This window comes from Magallana gigas, chromosome 8, assembly GCF_963853765.1.
Source record: "Magallana gigas chromosome 8, xbMagGiga1.1, whole genome shotgun sequence".
In the NCBI taxonomy this organism is placed as follows: domain Eukaryota; kingdom Metazoa; phylum Mollusca; class Bivalvia; order Ostreida; family Ostreidae; genus Magallana; species Magallana gigas.
The window spans coordinates 17,547,375-17,567,842 of record NC_088860.1 but is presented as its reverse complement, the minus strand read 5'-3'; the positions used below and the strand labels follow the sequence as shown (position 1 = coordinate 17,567,842).

Genomic DNA, 20,468 nt, shown 5'->3' with positions numbered 1-20,468 from the left:
AAAAACTAAAACTTGCATTTTTTGAGGTGATTGTCATTTGGTCATTAACTTGAACCGTCATCTTCTTTTTTCATTCAGACAAATTTCTATGAAAATTTATGATACCATAATCTTTTTTTTTTTATATAGATGATTTGACTAAAAGTTAAATCATGATGAGTCAAATATGAGAATTCATTAAAATGGATATCAAAACTATATAGAAAAAGGGAAATAACTCTAATTATATTTATTGCATCTGAAAACTTCTTTGGTTTAAAAAATCTCTCTCTCTCTCTCTCTCTCTCTTACGTTTTAGTCAAACTGTGTGTTCTTTGAAGTACATGTATTTGACTTGTCACCATTTTATAAAAATGAATTGCAGATTTATTTATTATGTATCGAAAAGTCGGATGATGTACGTCAAGCAAAAAATCAAGTAATACCTTCTTATGGGTATTAATTATGGAAAAGGGTAATGAAAGTATATTCCATGCAAGTATTAATGATTTTGTGATTTTCGTAACATCTCTTTATATGATATAATGAATCAATGGTAAAAAGGAGGTAATTATTTCACTTTAATTCAGGAGTTTAAAACATATCGTGGTTTCAAACGTGTTTTTGCTTTCAAATAAAAATAAAATCGTATTATAAAGTATAAGAATTTTCCTGAATTTAAATGTTTTATTATATCTGCAATTTTTTTCAGCAGCAAAATTTGATGATATACATACAGAAGTCTCCCTGTGCATAATGCGCTGAGCACTTTAAAAGTGTGTATGATTCACGTATGCTGTGCATTTATATATGTAAGCCAAAAAAAAGAGAAAAGTAATAAGTTGTGTGTATGATTCACGTATGCAGTGCATATATATATGTAAGCCAAAAAAAGAGAGAAAAATATTATAATTAAGTTATGAAATATTTAATGGTACAAATTATCACTTAATGAAACAAAATCAAGTCCCATTAAGTATAATTGCAAGATTTTATATATTTTCTATTTTTTACCAAGAGAACCAAATCCAGCATTTGCTGCATTTGGGTCAAAGCTTCCACCAAATCCCCCTGAGGCTCCGCCTGAACTAGAGGACCCTCCCATTGCTGCATTAGGATCGAAGCTCCCACCAAACCCCCCACTAGCTGCTCCTCCTGAACTAGAGCTTCCCCCTGTTGCACTTGAACCAAATCCACTGCCTCCAAATCCGCCTGATGAAGGATCTCCTCCCGAAGAACTTTCAGATCCACTGCCTCCAAACCCTCCGGAAGAACTGGAACCAAACCCACTACCTCCTCCGAACCCTCCAGATGAATCTCCGCCTGAAGAACTTCCAAATCCACTTCCTCCAAACCCTCCAGACGAACTGCCGCCAGTAGAACTTGAACCAAAGCCACTACTTCCAAATCCACCTGATGAACTTCCTCCAGACGAGGAACCAAATCCACTTCCTCCGAATCCTCCAGACGAACTGCCGCCCGTGGAACTGGATCCAAACCCACTTCCACCAAACCCACCAGATGAAGGATCTCCTCCTGAAGAACTTCCTCCAGACGAGGAACCAAATCCACTTCCTCCAAACCCTCCAGACGAACTTCCGCCTGTGGAACTAGATCCAAATCCGCTACCTCCGAATCCTCCAGACGAACTTCCACCTGTGGAACTGGAACCAAACCCGCTACCTCCGAATCCTCCAGACGAACTTCCGCCAGTAGAACTGGAGCCAAACCCACTCCCTCCAAATCCACCCGATGAAGAGTCACCTCCTGTAGAGCTTCCAAATCCGCTTCCCCCGAATCCACCTGATGAACTTCCTCCAGACGAGGAACCAAATCCACTTCCTCCAAAACCTCCAGATGAACTGCTGCCAGTAGAACTGGAGCCAAACCCACTCCCTCCAAATCCACCTGATGAAGAGTCACCTCCTGAAGAGCTTCCAAATCCGCTTCCCCCGAATCCACCTGATGAACTCCCTCCAGACGAAGAACCAAATCCACTTCCTCCAAAACCTCCAGATGAACTGCCGCCAGTAGAACCGGAACCAAAGCCACTACCTCCGAATCCACCAGATGAGGGATCTCCGCCTGAAGAACTTCCAAATCCGCTACCTCCAAAACCGCCAGTCGAGCTTCCACCAGAGGATGATCCTCCAGATCCAAAACCACTTCCTCCAAATCCTCCAGTTGAACTGCTACCGGAACTTCCTCCAGCTAACTGTCCAAATCCACTTGCTGCATTTGGATCAAAGCTTCCTCCGAATCCACCAGATGAAGACGATCCACTTGTTCCGGTCGATCCAGATCCACTTGATGCCGCTGCCGATCCACTGCTTCCGCTTGAACCGAATGCTAAGGCATTTGGATCAAAACCTAAAATATATGCAATTTTATCGAGTTTAATATTTACCTTTACCACATGCAGCTCAATACATTCAATTTGATTTGATATAACGTTGGGATTACGTTGGGGTTAAACTCATATTATACACAGCCCAGTTGCTTTCAGCAGTCCATCGATGTTTGAAATGTTACACACCCCTTGAGAGCTTCTCAGCCCAAAATCTTTTGCGGGAGCAATATTTTTAGAATATCCCATCGATCCCATCGATGGAGCTTTTAAATTATCTGCACATTAAATATACATGCAATAGCATTCTAGTATGTAAAAAAAGTTACGATAAATGTATACATACTTATCTATTGCACGATTATTGCTAAAGGTTACAAATTGTTGAGATTAAATCTGTACAATCCTTTAAATACCTATTATATGTATGTTCTTCGATTCCATTACTTCATATATATCATATTATTCGATTCCGTTTTCAATTTATTTCACATTTTTAAAGATGCATGCAGTAGCATTTAAATAATCTTAAAGCGAAGTGACCATGCTCTTCATTCTCTCAAACAAAATATAAAACTCATAATGTCGTAAACTGTTATTTTCTTTTCATATCAATCAAACTAGAAAACAGACAATTCATTTTAAAGAATCTAGAATAATATTACTCTGAAGAAACCTAAAAACACTATAATTTCAAAATTATAATTTGTACATTTAATTAATTTTTTTAATCGCATTGACTTTTAAGGTACTTCACTACACCGAGACTTATACTTTTTAAGACACTACGTCACAAGATGGCGATTTAAATGTTTTGTTAATCTGTTTGTATCAATCGATTCAGATGTATATCGTCATAGCTCAGTGGTTAAAGTATCAGGCTTGTGAACCGCAGGTAATGAGTTCGAATCCACCTGGGGCTTTTGTTCATGTTTACTGAATGACATTTTTGAAAATATCATTTTTTATCTAAAATTGTACATTTTTTCGCCTCTTTGATATATATAATTCTTATCCATCATTCTTTCTATCATAATCAAGTAAATTTCTGCTGATTTGAGAAACTATTTCAAGGTGTAGTGAGGTACCTTAAAGATAATGCAATATTACGAAAAAGACGAGATAGAAAAAAACCCAACAATTTTTATTCAATTTGCTAAATAATTTTCATAAAAAACCGTTCCAGGTCACGTTAAGCTAGGTACATGTACATACTTTGACTGTTAATGAGGGAAGGAATCCCAAAAAGGAGGAAAATTCCGGCGACCGTCATGTCCGCTGATTTTGTCCTTATCAAAAGTGGTCAACTGGAAGGTCAGACGGACAGTACTTTATCTATAGTTGACCCCTACAACCTCTTATAATAATTGAACTTGAAACTTGATTGCTAGCTTATCTCATCTAAAAGCTTGATACTCATTGCCAGTAGAGTGAACATAGTTTATAAACGTGACTTATAATGAATAACGACTCAAATATATGATCGCTTTTGATCGTAATTTAGATCTTAATTCAAGAAACTGCTTCAAAACCGAAAATAAGATGTAAAAACGGGTAAAGATTTTGTTCAAATTTTTGCGGTTCATTGTATTAAATGATGCAGAAACAACGAGTTGAAAATATAGTGTCAACGTCTTTTATATAGTCTGCGTGCTTAGTTTTGTACAATAGGACAATGTTGGTGAATTTGACGCTTTTTCTATAGTTCATTGGATATTTCATTAAGATATGAATCTCATATTAATAGACTTTTAAATACTGACGATGGTTTGATAGTTGCAAAAAAATTCAGTAATTGCAAACATTGGGAATACATATTTTTCCGACACTCACATATTCATTTTTTTTTCACATACTAGCATCCTTGCTTGGTATTTTGGTCTAACGTATAATATGCTAAATGGGAATGAGTTCCTTTTGAGCCAAATTCCAGGAGGAGGTAAGGAAATAACTGGATAACCGCTGTGTGGCTTTTGCAGTCTCTGTCATTTAAATCGAAACCCCAAGTGGGCTCAATGTCAAATTTAAATCCCTTCACTGGCATTGTACTTGAAAAACTATCTCGAGAAACGAAAATAACAACTATTTACTCAGTGTCCTGTCCATTTATTTGACTTCCGAGACCTAACCTCTGGTCCAAGGAAGCATATTATTTGGTATGAAGGATACTTGTATTTTAGGACATTTAATTTGCATTAGTCAGGTCACTCTTGTCAATGTGACCGTCATCGATAATGCGAGCATGAAGCGGAAATGTTATTTTTTTTTTAAATACGATTTCTTAAAACCTAGTAAGTTAAACCGCTTAAGGATTACGTTTACTCAGGGGCGAAAAAAAAATCCACTAATAAGAACGAAAAACTACTTATTGCACGTTGTAGCCCCACTATTGTGGTGCTATTTTTCACTTTCAAATAACTAGGTCAATGACCTACTTTTTCTGATAATGACCTGAATGTGCCAAAATTTGTCCACCATTTTCAAGGTTTTCTTTATTTTGTAATTATTAGAAATAATAAAACAATTTGTAGTTTGGGAAATGATAAAATTCGAATAGCTTTACTAATTTTATATTTGACTGAATCGTTTTAAGCTCATATTTCAAGTTTGATTTAGTCCGAATTTCCTCTATCAATTTCCAAAATTGCACCCATTTTCGATCGAGTTTTACAAAAAACAGACTAATAGTTTTTTTCTTCAATAAACTGACTAATATGAGCTCCAAACCATTGATTGCCTAAAACTGTGTTTGTTGTCTGTATAATGTTGACATTAATATTATATAAGGTCAATGATCAAAATTTCGAGATATTTTATCTTGAATCGATTTTATGTATTTTAAAGATTTTTCCAATCGCGTGCCAGCCAGTGATATAAATTTATAGACGAGTAAATACAACCATAAAATATGTAAAATGACATGAAAAAACATATAGAAACTTAACTTTTGCAATTACATTGCAACAGAAAGTTTTTAAGAGAAAAAAAGAATTTGATAAAATTAGTCCGAATTTCCTCTGTTTTAATATTAATCTACTTTTGTTGGAGTATATCTTCCTCAAATAAACAAATCATGGATATCAGTATCGATATTTGTTAATAACGTTGTTATTTTGTGGTTTAAAACAACTTTGAACTTCAGATATTGAACTTTGTAAAAATATTTTTTGAACTCTCAAACCCTGAGTAAACGTTATCCTTAAAAGCACACTCTTAAGCACTAATTCAATGCCATTTGATATATGTATAATAAACAATGAACATTCAAACCAAAACAAGCATTATTTGTTTCCTTTCATTTCTTTAATTAAAATTAATTGCTTCGTAGAAGTTAATTTACTTAACCTTATATAAATGAGCCTAGACTATACATGGTGAGAAACAATCGAACTCTATCGCAAACAAACAACAAACATTCGATGTATTTGCAAGACATTATGGGTAAATTAATTGCAATAATAATATGAAATTGTATTTCATTATAACATGCGTATTGTTTTATTTATCTCTGACAAATACACTAGGAAATCTAACTGACCTTGCTTTAAATCATTCAAACACAATTTTGTCCAACTGGCTTTAAAAAGACCAACATCACAATCCATCTTGCAGTTGGCCGAGCTTGGATATAAGAGAATTCCTTTCTGAATGCGATCCATCCCTAGGGTAGCATACATGTACCATTTCCTATGTTGAGCAATATTGTTTGTCAGTAGCAAGGTAGCTGGGATCACAGCCTCCCTCTTGGTTGTTGTCTGTCAGAAGTCTTTCTATCACGTTTGGGATATCTTCCATCACCATTTCTTTTTCTTCTGACTCTTTACGATACACAATGATCTCCTCGGTATCCTTCTTTTGACTTCCAGAACGCTTACCGGCACCAGATCCCCAAGCAAAGAGAGATCCCAGTAGAATTAGGATACCTGTAATTCATCAACATTTAAATTTAAGGATTGCATGGCCTTTCTATATAACTTAACAGAATATAATATAGAAACATATTTTGCAACTTCTTCTTGCTACCGGGATAGTGGTATTGATATTATCATATCATCTGATGTTAATCAGTAAATTCTGTGCATTTTGTTCATCATTTAATGATACATTTGTATATCAGTTATCATATTGTTTGATAATAACAATAAAGTAACATTAAAATGGACTTTCCTTTTATTTATATACATGTATTGTCAAGTCACCAAAGTATCTGTGTTGTCCAATTGTTAAAAACTATCGTTCATTCTGCTTTTATACTGGTATCAAATTACTCAGAGTGTTACATCAAGACACGTTTTTGTTACTGCTTTATTGTTGATTGCTTTGTATTTAACCCAGTTCCATTATCGTTAGATAATAAGCTAATAACTACCTATTATTGTTTACTCATACCAAATTACTTCTTATTTACTGAATGCTATTGTCTGATATCAAATCCTAAGAACAATTTTGTACATTAACAGTGTGGTATCGAGTAAATAAACTCTCACTATATGGAAACCCAATTCTGCCTTGTCATTACCAAATACATGTATAGGCAATGCACATATATGACATCGAACTTACCAGCTATTGAAATTGCTTGACCGTACGTTCCTCCATTGTTCACTATAAAACCTGGAAGAAGAGAATAATCAACATGCTATTGCAAAACATAATAATTTAGAGTTAGTCGGATCATTCAGCAATAAATATATAAATGTACCTCCAAGCAAAGGTCCAAAGAAGCACCCTATACCCGTAAAGAGCATAACAAATCCATACACGGTGGCCAAATTGCTTACACCTGCCAGAATGATGCAGATAGAATTCAGGAGGGAATAGCAGCACCCTGAATAACAACCAAGCGTCACCATATAAAATACCTGACCACCGAATATGTGTCCATAGAATGGAAACAGTGCAGTGGTCAAACCAATTAAGCTGAAAGTACCTCCATACATCACAAATTCATCGATATTGCTGGAATTGGCGGCCGATCCTACTAGGATTCGAGAAATACAGTTACAAATCCCACATATAGAGAGAAGTAAGGCCGCATCTAGGTGACTAAATCCGACAGAAATCACGTAACTAGCGAAATGAAGGTATATCAAATATATTCCAATGTTACAGAGAAACATCGACAAGTATACAAAAACGAGCTCTTTCCGATAAAATCTACCACAGGATTTTCCAAAATTCTGTAATTTATGAAACAAGCCTTCTCTTCTTTGGTCTTTGTCGATCGTTGAAAATTGCGTTTTGATTTTTCTTTCTAACTCTAATCTTGAAGGAAACAACATAGCACCAAAGACACAATACTGCAGTGTCAAGCCGCTGCATGTTAACCAGAGACCAAAATATCCGTAGGAATCACTGACGGTTTGCAGTATAGGGGCTAGAGAAAACGCTCCAATTCCAACTCCTGATACTGCTACTCCACTCGCGAAGTTTCTTTTTTCCTCAAAGTTGTATCCGATAGCAACAAAAGATGATGTGTAGCAGAGCCCACTTCCAAGTCCTGTTAACAATAGAAAATGTAGTTGCAAACTGATTTTCAATAACTTTACTTTTCATAAACAAATATAAGGAGTGAGTTTGATTCTTTCATTTTTTGGTTATTACACATCAACCTTATCAATATGTTACAAAACAGCATTTTGAATATTTTAAACGATTCATAAATAGCAATACTTTAACCATCCCTTGTTATTTTTATATTTTGTCTTAATCCACCTTTTTACAATGACGTTAAATTTGCCAATATTTCCTAGTAACCTGTCACGACACCCGTTTTGACAAGAACAGTAGCACATGTTATTTAGCTAATTATATTGGACGTTATTTTTAACAACCATTTGCTTACCGCCAAAAACTCCCAAAGAAAAGATAACTCCCGTTATATTTGGCATAAAGGCAGTCAGGACATGACTTATAGACACAGTAAGTCCACCGGTGATCATACACACGCGACAACTCCATCTGTTGACGATCAAACTTGCCAGTGGGCCTGAAATTTTTTTATTTATTTAGTATTTTTATTCATTTAGATAATGCATGTCATTATAAATTCCTTCTTTTTGCAAAACATTTTTGACAGTGTTCATTGAACCGTGGAATCATATTTTTCAAGATCTTTGGGCTATCCCTTCCCTTGGTGTTATTATATCAACGTTAACGCATGTACTCATATGCGAGAATACAAAAAGAAACAGTAGAAAGCATACATGTAGCGTGTAGAGCATTGCAAGATGAATGTCATTGTCTACTACATGTATGACGACACTCTTCATCAAAAACTTTACAATTTGAAAATTATTAATATACTGATATTATTTTAAACATCATTTTCTTTCATTCACATTGATTTATCAAAGTAACCCATACCCCCTAGGTTTGAGACAAATTTCATTTAAAATATGAATAAAAGATAAAACATTATATTTGATGGAAAATAGCTCAGATAAATTAAATCTAATGGTAGCATTCCAGCACTACATTTATAAACTGTTATGCTTTTTAAAATAAATAACGTTTACAGCTATACTCCCTTCAAAGAGGAAAAAAAAAATATACAGTTACCAGATAGTGAAAACAGGCCCAGAAAAATGGAGAGTGCCCATGAGGTTTTAAAGACGTCTTCCCGGAAGTGTTCCAATAGAGACAACTGTAGGAGACCGACAGCTGTTAGGAAGAAACCGTGGATAAAGTGGGCTCCGAAAGACGCAACAAGCACCGCCCATGACCACCCGAGGTCTGGTTTGGTGGCGAAACCCCTTGACATTGGATTTTCCTTCGGATATTATCCTATATATCCAATAAAGTTTGGTTACCAAACTCTGCAATCAAAACAAGTGAAGTATATCCAAATTTAAAGGTACAGATTAGTCAGTTAATTCCCTGCGTGTAGCTTTGATATGAAATTATAAAAAAGAGTTTTGTGTTTTTAAAGAACGAGTAAAACCAAACAACCAATGTGTTCAATACTGCCTTAAAACAATGTAATTTTTTCTTTAAATCGAAAAAATTCCTACCGACATGTTTAAGAAAAAAAAATCATTGTATAATATTTTCCTTTTAAAATTTGAAATCTAAGCTTTGTGATTTCATATTATTGTAAAGATACCCATAATTCCCTTAGATATGTATCTAACGACCGTGAAATATAAGTGGGGGTAAGGGTTGAATGAGAACTGTCCATATATTAGTGTAATGGATTGTCATAAATATGCCAGGACTAAGATTGACACGATCAACTATTATTCTTTTTATCGCTTCATTTACATACTCAACAGTTTTATCGAGAAATATGACTTCCAATTATGGTTAAATGGATGTGTGTGATGCTTCGACGAATGCCTAGCAAATGAAAACCAAATAAAAACAACTTCGCAAGGATGAATGAAGTTTTTTTTGTGCTGTTAGCATTATACGTATTTAAGCTGCTGTTATTTAAATGAAATGTTTTCTGCTGTAACCTAGTGAGGCATTCCTTTTTATATGTACGCATACTATACATGATTTAACAAGAATAAGCAGCATTTAAAAAGAAAAAGAAAAAAAAGAATGAATGCCTTATTAATATGACCCATGGTGTGTTCATCAAATTGTCTGAAATTTATTCATTCATGTGGCAATACATCTAAACAACCCAACCAATGAACATTCATCTCAACAGCCAAAGTCTACATGTAAGATTAAATCAAAAGAAGCAATTATTACAGAAATATTTTCATTGTTACATGAATTTGTCAAACCAGGCGTTATTCTTAAAATAATTTCACATACATGTAAAGCAGAAAAATTTCCCAATAAACAATAAAACTGTGAATTTTTAACGTATAAACTTGACGCAATGCGACGTTTATGGGTGTTTTTATCCATCGGGTTTAAGAATTCCATTCGTAGACTTACCCTAACCGTTCAGTTAATTCCCTTATTGGTTATTCGTAAAGCAACCACAACAGCGCGGCTTATCCTTTCATTTGAATAAACCATAATGTTACGTGACGATCATTCTTTCATATAAGGTATACTTGTTTTGCTTGAGTTACTGTATACGTTAACGGCACAGGTATGAAATCAATTCTTTAGTTATAGTTTATGTTACCACGAAAATAAACATTGACAATAAATTTGAATCCGGAATTATTTTTAATTTAGACTTTAAATAATCTCTGTTAATCATCATTATAGCACCTTGTCGGCCATTTTATATACTGTTAGTTATGTTCCTATGTTATCTACATGTAAATCCAAGATCACTGCACAAAGTTTTTTTTTGTGTTAAGCATAGAGAAAACGAAACAGCTATTTGGAGGTCCGTGGTGGTCTGATTTGAATTTCTATTTCGTTATATGGAGTTTAGAGATGGTTCACGGTTTGTTATTATTTGTATTTATTCACTATTATGATAGACTTTCCGTTTAGCCGGAAACTGGTTCAGAAACAGTTATAAAATATTTTAAGATATTTATCACTTTAATCTCTATTACATTTGGATGGCGTTATATAAATAAAACAAAGATTTAGACTTGATACATGTAAGATAGAGCGGATGCAATACAACCCTCTGATGCAAAGTGACGTCATGGTGTTACGTAATGGTTTGATCTGCAATGGTTTGTTGGTTAGACTGTGATACATCTTGGAGGACATTTATATACATCTAGGGCTTAGAGTTAAGCTTGACATAATACACGTAAGGAAAATTGAATAAAAATCTCATGATGATGCATATATAATCAGTCTGGTATAAAATTTCAAGCTACACAAGGAATATACCATCGTGTTTCTATGATAAACATGACAATTGTACAATGTATATGCTACAATTATAGATTTTACTTTTCGAAATGCATGCATAATGTTATGTAATATGCGTCAAAAAGAGCTTGATAACACGTCTTTGTTGAATTATATTTAGTGAAAGGTATGCAAATACACTTTACATTGTTGACAATACTGTGGAATCATTAAATTTCGTGGGGGCTCAATTTTCGTGGAATTCGTGGGTATCTCTCATCCACGAATTTACATCCTCCACGAATTATAAATTAGTGTTATAAAATCATATGTCCTTATGTTGCTATAAAAGAATACACGAAATAACGTCCCTACGAACCTGTAAATGTTAAATCCACGAAAATTGGCCCCCACGAATTTTAATGATTTCACAGCAAGTCTTCACAAAGGTAAACGTCAGTTCTACTTTTCGATATTTTGATTGTATCAACATACATCGAACTTAAAAGAAAGAACAAATTTATATTTATCTTCGATTTCGGCATTGCTTGTGTTACAACTAGAGCCTTTTTGTTTGTTTCCTCAAAGAACGGGAAAAGAATATTTGACGACATTCCCATGTTTGAATTACAAAATATGGACGAATGCGAGATTTTTATATATATAAACCCAATATCAAGAAATGGGGAGAAAATATTCCTTTAAATCTTATCCGGATAACTGCACACTTGTAATCATAAAGCAGTACACGGTGGGTTGTTACAATTATCTTTGTTTGAAGTCTTTTATTGCACTAAATGTTTAGCAAGACTTTGCGCAGCCAACTGAGAAGGGACTTCTTGTTATAAGTGTCAATGATTAAAAAACCACCGTGCATGGTTTTATGGGATGTTAAAAAATGGTCTTTAATTTATTTACGAACAATTAGTAACTAGTCCAAAAATGCACATTTTTGACTTTTGATCGGGTTCGGTTGATCATGCGGAAAATATCAAATTAAGTGACAGCATGTATACAGTAACTTTTATACGCAATGATAAGAATTTTTCTTTATACTAGTATACTCAAGAACAACATTCGGAAGTACACAGCATAAACGTCTACTTATTTATTATTTTGGGGGGAAGGAAGCAATAAAACAACGAAGAAAGCGCTTTACTTTAATCTTATAGTGATCTGACCATTGTTTTGTGTTGAACACTTCTAAATTCTGCTCTGCAGTTATTAGTTTTACTTTCAAAGTATGATTTGTTTAATTTACAATATAAAATTTCAAAATTAAATTAAAGAATATAAAATATATTTTTAAAAAGGGTATGTACCAGCTTAGCCGTGTATATTCATGTACAAACAAGGAAATATTTTACACTGTAGATGACTTCAAAGGAAGTAAGAAATAATTGTGAATGAAAATGTTGAGGTATATCCATTTTTTTTATATAAAAAACACCTTTTTGCATGCTTGAATTGCGATTCGTTTTATCTGACTTCACATGGCAGGCGTTAGCCTACATATTGAATGAACAAGGGCATCAGTTTTAAGAAGATTTAAATTTAAGCGACTTGCATCCATTTTTAAAGTTAATGATATTGTTATGTCTTTGTCAAACTAATGCATCAGCTTTAAATCCGTCTCTCATATTTTCAAAAAAATATCTGCAAATTGTCATATATTAAATACATTGTATTCCCGGTACCGTTACATTATATAGCATTTCTCTAAGCGTATGCATCAGTTTTAGGATAACCGTTAACATAAAATTACCTTGTGTAATGATAGGATATCCGTAATCAACAACACACATCCCTTCAATCTGCAGAACACGGCAGTGTACCATTATACTAATTTTTTTTTTACAATAGACAAAGACGCGTAAATTGCAACGGAACAACTGAATCACAATCCGGTTTTTGTCTCGACGTAGATTTAAGGATCTTAATTTCCATGTTAACTAAAATTAACAAGAGCCGAATTTCCGGTATGTGTGTAAATGTTATAAACTAGTATTCACAATTCGTTCGTTGACCGTTTTCAACCTGTCGCAGAAACAGATCATAACATTGGTGTATGGAGGGCAGTTGGTGCCATTAGATTTTTGCTCGATGGAGTCTTGGTCTCCACTATACGCATTTAAACAATAAAATGCTTTCTTTGGTGATTCATTCGGGATATGTTATTGCAGAAAAATTACATAACCCGCGTTAGCGGGTTATGTAAATTTTTCCTGCAATGATCGCTACCTTCATAACCCGCATGAATCATCAAAGAAAGTATTTTATTATTTAGCCTATATTTACATCTTTCTTTTAACTAATTAATAACTTGATTATGAAAAGTAAAGTAAAATTACTAAATTACTGTTTATGTACATAAGTACGTTAGCTAAAAGAAACAACCAAATGGTCTCTTATAAGAATTTGAGTCTGACATTATCATGATTATTTCGTTCAGTCCGTGATTTTTCTGAGGTCACTTAGGTTTCGACCCGTTGATAATCAGGGCGTGTCAATTTCAGTCCTGTAAGTTTCTTGTCAGTTTTAGTCGCTGTAGTTTTCGACTAATCGATAAACGGGGCGTGTAGATTTCAGTCTGGCTGTTTCTATAGAGCTAATAATAAATTGACAGTAAGTTTCCGTAAGAAATAGAGGGAATAATAGCAAGCGAAGCGAGCTTTAAGAACCAGTGTGCGCGGGAAAAGAACGAGCTAAACCTACAGAATCACCAAGAGAATTTTTTGTCTACGTCCCATAATGCTCTCTAATGTTTTCACCCGTGGTGTTATGCCAAAAATGGCTAACATTTAACTCGTTATTTACAGTGCCTTGAGGTTTGAGTACACGTTCTGAATACTGCACAAGCTTTCTTGAGACCCAAAGCTTTTTTTACATGCTTCCATTTCTTTGTATTGAGTTGAGATACGTTAACAAAATTTAATAATTTAATTCTGATTGTAACGCTTCATTTGATTGGCTAAACAAATTCATATATATCGTATACCATAACTTGCCAACGTCACAATCAGACGCGCGTGCGAAACGTATTAATCCGCTTGACGTTATGTTTTAATTTTGTATGAATTAACATATTTTAACTACTTAATAGGTCTTATTATCTAATTCAAATAGTAGAAAATTAAATTATAAGGAATAAATTCAATTTCTACCTATGTTATACGAGTATAACATAACTTGGAACAGTTTACGCTTATTTATAAAACTCTTCGCGGTTTATAAAGCGTAAACTGCCCCAAGTTATGTTATATCGTATAACATATGTAGATAATATGTTTTACGGTGCAACCGTTGGGGCGAGCACAGCATGTGATCAAACAATGAATTATAATAAATTAATAAAATAAAATTAACAACGTGAAATTTGAATGCCAAAAAATAAAACATACCTATTTTTCAGTAAATTTTCATTATTCATAGTTTATAAGATTTGTTATAATTTATTTATTTATATGTAGAACAATAGTTTAATCTCAGATACAATGTTGTTAAATAATAAAGATTTTAATATATAAATATTCATTGCACTGCATCTCCTCTTTTAAAGTGATTGTGATTATGATTGATTGATTGATTTCCCCCTGTTTTTGCAGTAGACATTTTTTCTTAAACTTACATATAAAACTTGACTCATCATAGAGCTCCCCCCATGCTAAAATTTTTTTCATTTTTGTCAATTTATACATAGAATTCGACTTACCATGGATTTGCCCCTCCACTTAAAAAAAATAATTAATGTTTAATATTTTTATTTACGCTTAAAATATTTGCTTATCATGTTAAAAGAACATGGTGTTGTTTCCCCCCCCCCCCCCCCTCCTCCCCCGCATGTAATAAATGGAAGTGAAAATAAAGAAACCATTGAACTGCTAAAGAGCTGAAGGATTAGAATTGTCATGATTTATTTTTCTTTTTGCTTGCAAAGATTTTTTGGATGAGGCTGCCATCCACCCACCCACCCCCTTTAAGAAAAGGCGCTGCTACGTATTTAACGTTACGTTTCAGGAAATTACCGTAATTATAGTGAATAAAATATTTGTGAGCATTCATCCAAATTAGTGCAATTTACAACTGTTTCCTGTATCTGAAGAAATGTCCTTATTCGTCAGCTGTTCTTTATCTTAGCCTTTGCAAGATTTTAAGAGGATTTTGGTCATTTCAGCAGATTTACAATAACTTCAGTTAGAGTAATTTCCCCTTATCAGTGCTTATTGTGACGTCAAAGCTGACGTTGGTTAAGTGTCGTCTTACTCTTTAAAACTCCCCTGAGAAATAAAAGTATGCGAAGTATACTGTTTTATTTACTTAAAAAGCATGATGTTCTTAAAATTACACATCTTATAAGCTTTTCAAAGGTTTTACTTTGATTCTCGGGAGAACGTGATGTTGGAACGTGAGGTTGGAAACCATTGGTACTATGAATTGTGGGTCAAAATTTACTGACTCCGAAAAAATATATCGGATCAATGTGTAAACGTTTGTGACGTCACACGATTATTTTTGATTGAAAGTGTACTGAGGTGAACTTTAGAGGTAACATTGACTGTATGTCGCTTACATCGTTATTGTTTTTACTGTCTAAATTTGTCTTGCTGATTCTCGTTAGAGTGTGAAGTGATAAAAATTGCCATGATTACAGGGAACTACTGGGACGATTAAAACGATGCATTACTGGTCCGATTTACTGACGCCAAAAAAATCCGTTGAATGAATGTGCAACTAGTCCGAATTTTCTATTCACACACGCCTTGCCGGTAGAGCTCGCTTCGCGCCGGCGCTGCGCGCCGGCGAGCTGCGCTCGCTATTAAATTAATTCCTTAAATAATCTAGATTTTAACGTATGACGTCACAGTAATCTCGCACTATATTTCCCAAGATAAATATATCACATATATATAAACAAATGGAGAAAAAAAAATGAGATTCATTAATTATAATGTCAAATATTAATCCTTTTGCATACATTCTACCATTAGTAATGATTAACAAGCATATTCATTGAGTTCATTGTCCAGCAAGCTTTTATAAAACAAGGTATACTTTTGCAAAACATGATGAAGATAATGATCTTTTAGCAAGAAAACAAATACTTTGTTGCCTTCAATGTGTTGTGGCAACAGCGAATCTTAATTATATACAGCTGTAGCTTTACAAAACAACTTTTTTTTAAGAGGGAGGGGAGGAATTAATGTGTAAATGTAGATATCAACATAAGTGGGTAAAATTTGAAAAGTTGAAAGTGAACGTTTGTAATATAGAATCTTTTTTGTATTGCATTAATCTGTATTGTAAGTTCATGGTATTGATTGATTTTCAATGTCTTATTTTATATATTCAGTGCATTCAAACTGGTCACAACTGATCGAAGAACAACATCCTTCTTTATCTTTGATTAGAAATTAGTATTTTTACCAAGCACTTGTGTAGAAAATTAATGCATCATTTTTAAAAACTTGATCACTGTTTGAGTAAAGATAAATATAAATGTTCATATTGATCAAGCGTATCATCTTAGGTCAATTTTGACATTGGAAGTATGAAATAAGAATTTAAAAATTGGAAACCGGTTCTTGTGTATAAAATGCCAAAGCGTTCCTTTACAATCTCAGTTGCAGTTTCTTCTCGTTAAAATTGTTAAATCATATAACTTGTTTCCTTTTAAAGTACGTATGTTTAATTCTAATCATCATAGCTTTAATAAAATGACTTGTTAGTTAACACAACTGAACTCCAATATTTTGTACGTTGAAATGTTATCAATCATCACTCAGAAAGAGAGGTCGATTTCACTTGACATGGGTCCATATAACCACGTATTGACCATACAATGAAGTCCATAATAGTTATATTATGCATGTATGTTTTAGAAATCCTACAAAATGAATAAGAGAGAGAGAGAGAGAGAGAGAGAGAGAGAGAGAGAGAGAGAGAGAGAGAGAGAGAGAGAGAGAGAGAGAGAGAGAGAGAGAGAGAGAGAGAGAGAGCGATCTCGCTGCACAGATGATTATTTTATTTATTTCGCAGGATTTATGAAACTGAATAAATAAAAATTAATGTCATTTGTTGGTTGTGATTTCACTTGATCCTACCTCTAATTCCTAGAGGTCAGTGTTTGCTCTACTCCTAATTTGTATCTTTCCTTTGGCTTTTTGATTCTGGGCAATGTTCGTTATCAACAGATGATTATCAATTGCGCATGATGTCAGAAAAGGACATATGTCCCGTAATGTACTTTAATCAAATGAAAATGACTTAGATTAGATTATTGACTTATATGATATTAACAATTGTCACTAATTACAAATTATTGTGGTAGACATTTTCTATTTCATATGTAATGAAGAAGATATGATCTTGTTAGGGTCATGTTAAAAATAAGTAAACGTTTGGGGTAGAAATTTGCCATTACCCAATATAGTTTTATTTGTGTCCAAATATACACAGAAGGTTGCAACTATATATGCATAAACGATAAAATATTTTCTTAAATACATTATAAGTATAAACAGGGTGTCCATATTCATCAATTATTGCCCATCACATTTTCAACTGCCTGCTATTTTATCTTTTAAATATCAGTGCATCAGAACAACTCAACGAATGAAAATGAATCCTCACAGCCAAAAGCTATGATATAATTTAAAAAGAAGTAATTCCATACAATCCATACAGTAAAATTCGTCTTTTGTGCACATATATGATGCTTTGAGCTTCTATGATAATTATACACTGACAGTTTTAATTACATTCAATACTAACATAATAAAAGTCATATATTTTAGCTTTAACCTTTCTATATTTTTCTTTATCTTTATTCAGAATTCTTCTCTTAAAGAGGTCGACACACACTAAAATGATTACAATCATCCAGCCCTTTTAAATTACACACCAATGTTTTTGAACTGTTTTTAAAGCAGCCACTTTAGACTGGACTGGATTTTATGTCAAACTGTTTTTTGTTTGTTTGTGTTGTTTTATTTCTTTACATGCTATAGTCATTTCTTTAAAAGTCTATATATATATATACTCTGCCTTTACATAGTTGACATTTGTGTGTACAAAGGTTAACACCAATTATATATTTCGATATTTTGATTGTTTCAACATACATCGAGCTCAAAAGAAAGTGTACTTCAATTTCAGCATTACTTGTGTTTAAACTAGAGCCCTTTTGTATTTTCCCTCATAGAACAGTACCATATTATTTGACGACATTCTTATTCCATATAACTTCAATGTCGAGAAATGGGGAAAAATTGAGTCTGATCCGGACAATGCAGGCGTGTTATCATGAAGTAGTACACATCGGGTTATTTCATTTATCTTTCTTTGAAGTCTTTAATTGCATAAAATAAATGTTAAGCAAGACTTGTTGCAGCCATTTGGAAGAATTCTCTTTTTATAAATGTCAAAGAATACATAAACATGGAACATTCTTTATGGTGTGATGAAAATAGCCCTATTTTTTCACGACCTATTAGTAATCAGCCAAAAATGCATATTTCTGACTTACTGTAACTGGGTTCCGTTGATCATGAGATACAAATCACAAATATACTTTGCATTTCTTTGTTTATGTGCAGTGATAAATTCATATAAAACCTTATTTACATGTTCAGCACCAAGGAGCAGCATTTTTTGTGCACAAACCTTTAGATTAAAGCCCATAATATTGACCAATGTTTCATGTTGACACACTTTTAGATTCTGTTTTGAACAATTTTACTCTCACTTTCAAAGTTTAATTTCTTTAATTTACGATGAACATTTTAAAAAAATTAATAATTAAATTAACAAATAAGATATAATAAAATAATGATTGTTTAAAAGTGCATGTCTCGCGTGTATATTTATATAAAAACAAACAAATATTTTACACTGTAAATCATTTCAAAGGAAGTCATGGATCATTGTGTATAAAATTTCTAAAAGCATATTCAAAGTTTTTGAATGACATTTTTGCATGCTTGAATCGCGATTGATCCTAATTAACTGACTTCACATGACAGGTGTTGATAACTCCATTGTATCACGGTAAGAATTTAAGTTTTAAAGTAATTATCATATATCATATCTAGAAATATTGCGATTATATTTTGAATAAACATGTACTTCAATTAAAAAGATTTTCTGTTATTAGTATCCATCGCTTTGCTTTCAGGAAACCTATCATTCACTGTTATATATTTGAATAAATGAAAACGACGCCATTTTAAATCAATACTTTTGCATTATTTTGCATGTTAATAATAATGTTATGTCTTAAATTTGTCCGACTAACGCATTTCAATTCCATCTCTCATACTTTAAAAAAATTAAACTACAAATTATCATATTTATATTATTAAATATTTCCAGTACCATTACATTAAATATTTCCCTTGGCGTAAGAATAAGTCTAAATGGTGGCCATTAACATAAATTACCTTGAGTAATGATAGGATATCCGTGATCAATAACACGCACCCTTCAATCTGCAGAACACAGCAGTGTACCATTAATATTAAAAAAACCAAACAAAGTAGCCTGCGACGGAATAGCTGAATCAGGGAAAGGCCTTTTCACGATCGTGTTTCTGGAGTCGATATGTCGGTATGTGTGTTGATGTGATAAACTACAGTTGTATTCACAGTAAGTTCTTCAACCCTTTTAACCTGCCGCAGAAACAAATTGCATCGTAATATAACAAAACAAAAACATGCTTGTATGGAGGACAGTTGGTATCACTAGATTTTCTCCGCTATTGATTTTATATTAAGAGAGATCTGTGCTTGAGGAGATTTTGAACACAACAATGATTTCCACGACAGGGTAATGAGTAATGATTGTAGAAGACTGTGCATCAATTATATGAAACAAAAAATTATGGAAATGAAAGGATAGCTCCATTTAAAATCTTCAAAATACAAAAAAAATGCGGTTTATTAATTATAATGTCAAGTCTTTAATGTGATGCATTTATTTTACCCTCAGTGCTGATAAACAAGCATTATTCTCGAGTTCATTGCCTCCCCCCTTTCCCCGCATGCTCTTATAAAACTAGGCATAATTTAGCACAAATCATTATAAAGATAGTGATCTTTTTAGCAAGGAAACAAATATTTTGGGAACTTGAAAGGGTGCTGGTAACATTAAACCTAAATAATACAGCTGTGGCTGTAATAACACAAAATTTCTTTATAAGAAAGGAGCAAATAACTAGCAGATGTAAATATTGATTAACGTGTTTGTAATTTGAAAAGTTGAAAGTGAATGAATGTATGTATGTATGTATGTATGTATGTTTGTGTGTGTGTGTGTGTGTTTGAGAGAGAGAGAGAGAGAGAGAGAGAGAGAGAGAGAGAGAGAGATTCCCTCCCTGAGTACTTGACCTAACACATGCGCTCCCAACATAATACATCAACAA

At 33.3% G+C, this 20,468-nt stretch overlaps 1 protein-coding gene across 4 annotated transcripts; it reads right to left on the bottom strand.

Annotated features, from left to right (window-relative positions):
- Positions 1 to 328: 328 nt before the first annotated feature.
- Positions 329 to 19,642, bottom strand: LOC105330837 (loricrin-like). Of its 4 annotated transcripts, none has more exons than XR_010708263.1 (7): positions 19,489 to 19,642; positions 8,888 to 9,144; positions 8,172 to 8,315; positions 7,029 to 7,826; positions 6,890 to 6,940; positions 5,865 to 6,249; positions 2,228 to 2,349 (listed from the first exon to the last, which is right to left on the bottom strand). XR_010708263.1 is itself a non-coding variant. In XM_034472586.2 (3 exons), exons 2-3 carry the CDS (start codon positions 3,597 to 3,599, stop codon positions 983 to 985), a joined length of 1,425 nt encoding a protein of 474 aa, XP_034328477.2. In that variant the 5' UTR covers positions 3,600 to 3,633; positions 5,865 to 6,017; the 3' UTR covers positions 330 to 982. The 4 variants fall into 4 exon arrangements, 2 of the variants coding, with proteins under 2 accessions (XP_065924216.1, XP_034328477.2); XR_010708264.1 differs by lacking the exon at positions 19,489 to 19,642 and adding an exon at positions 12,816 to 13,107; XM_034472586.2 differs by lacking the exons at positions 6,890 to 6,940; positions 7,029 to 7,826; positions 8,172 to 8,315; positions 8,888 to 9,144; positions 19,489 to 19,642 and adding an exon at positions 3,542 to 3,633 and having other exon boundaries at positions 330 to 2,349; positions 5,865 to 6,017.
- Between the last annotated feature and the right edge of the window lie 826 nt (positions 19,643 to 20,468).

Excerpts from the sequence above, each read along its gene's own strand:
- LOC105330837 (XM_066068144.1), bottom strand. The coding sequence starts at position 6,003 with ATGTATGCTACCCTAGGGATGGATCGCATTCAGAAAGGAATTCTCTTA. Across the intron at positions 2,350-5,864 it reads TTTGAATGATTTAAAGCAAG|GTTTTGATCCAAATGCCTTA; the intron begins GTCAGTTAGATT and ends CATATATTTTAG.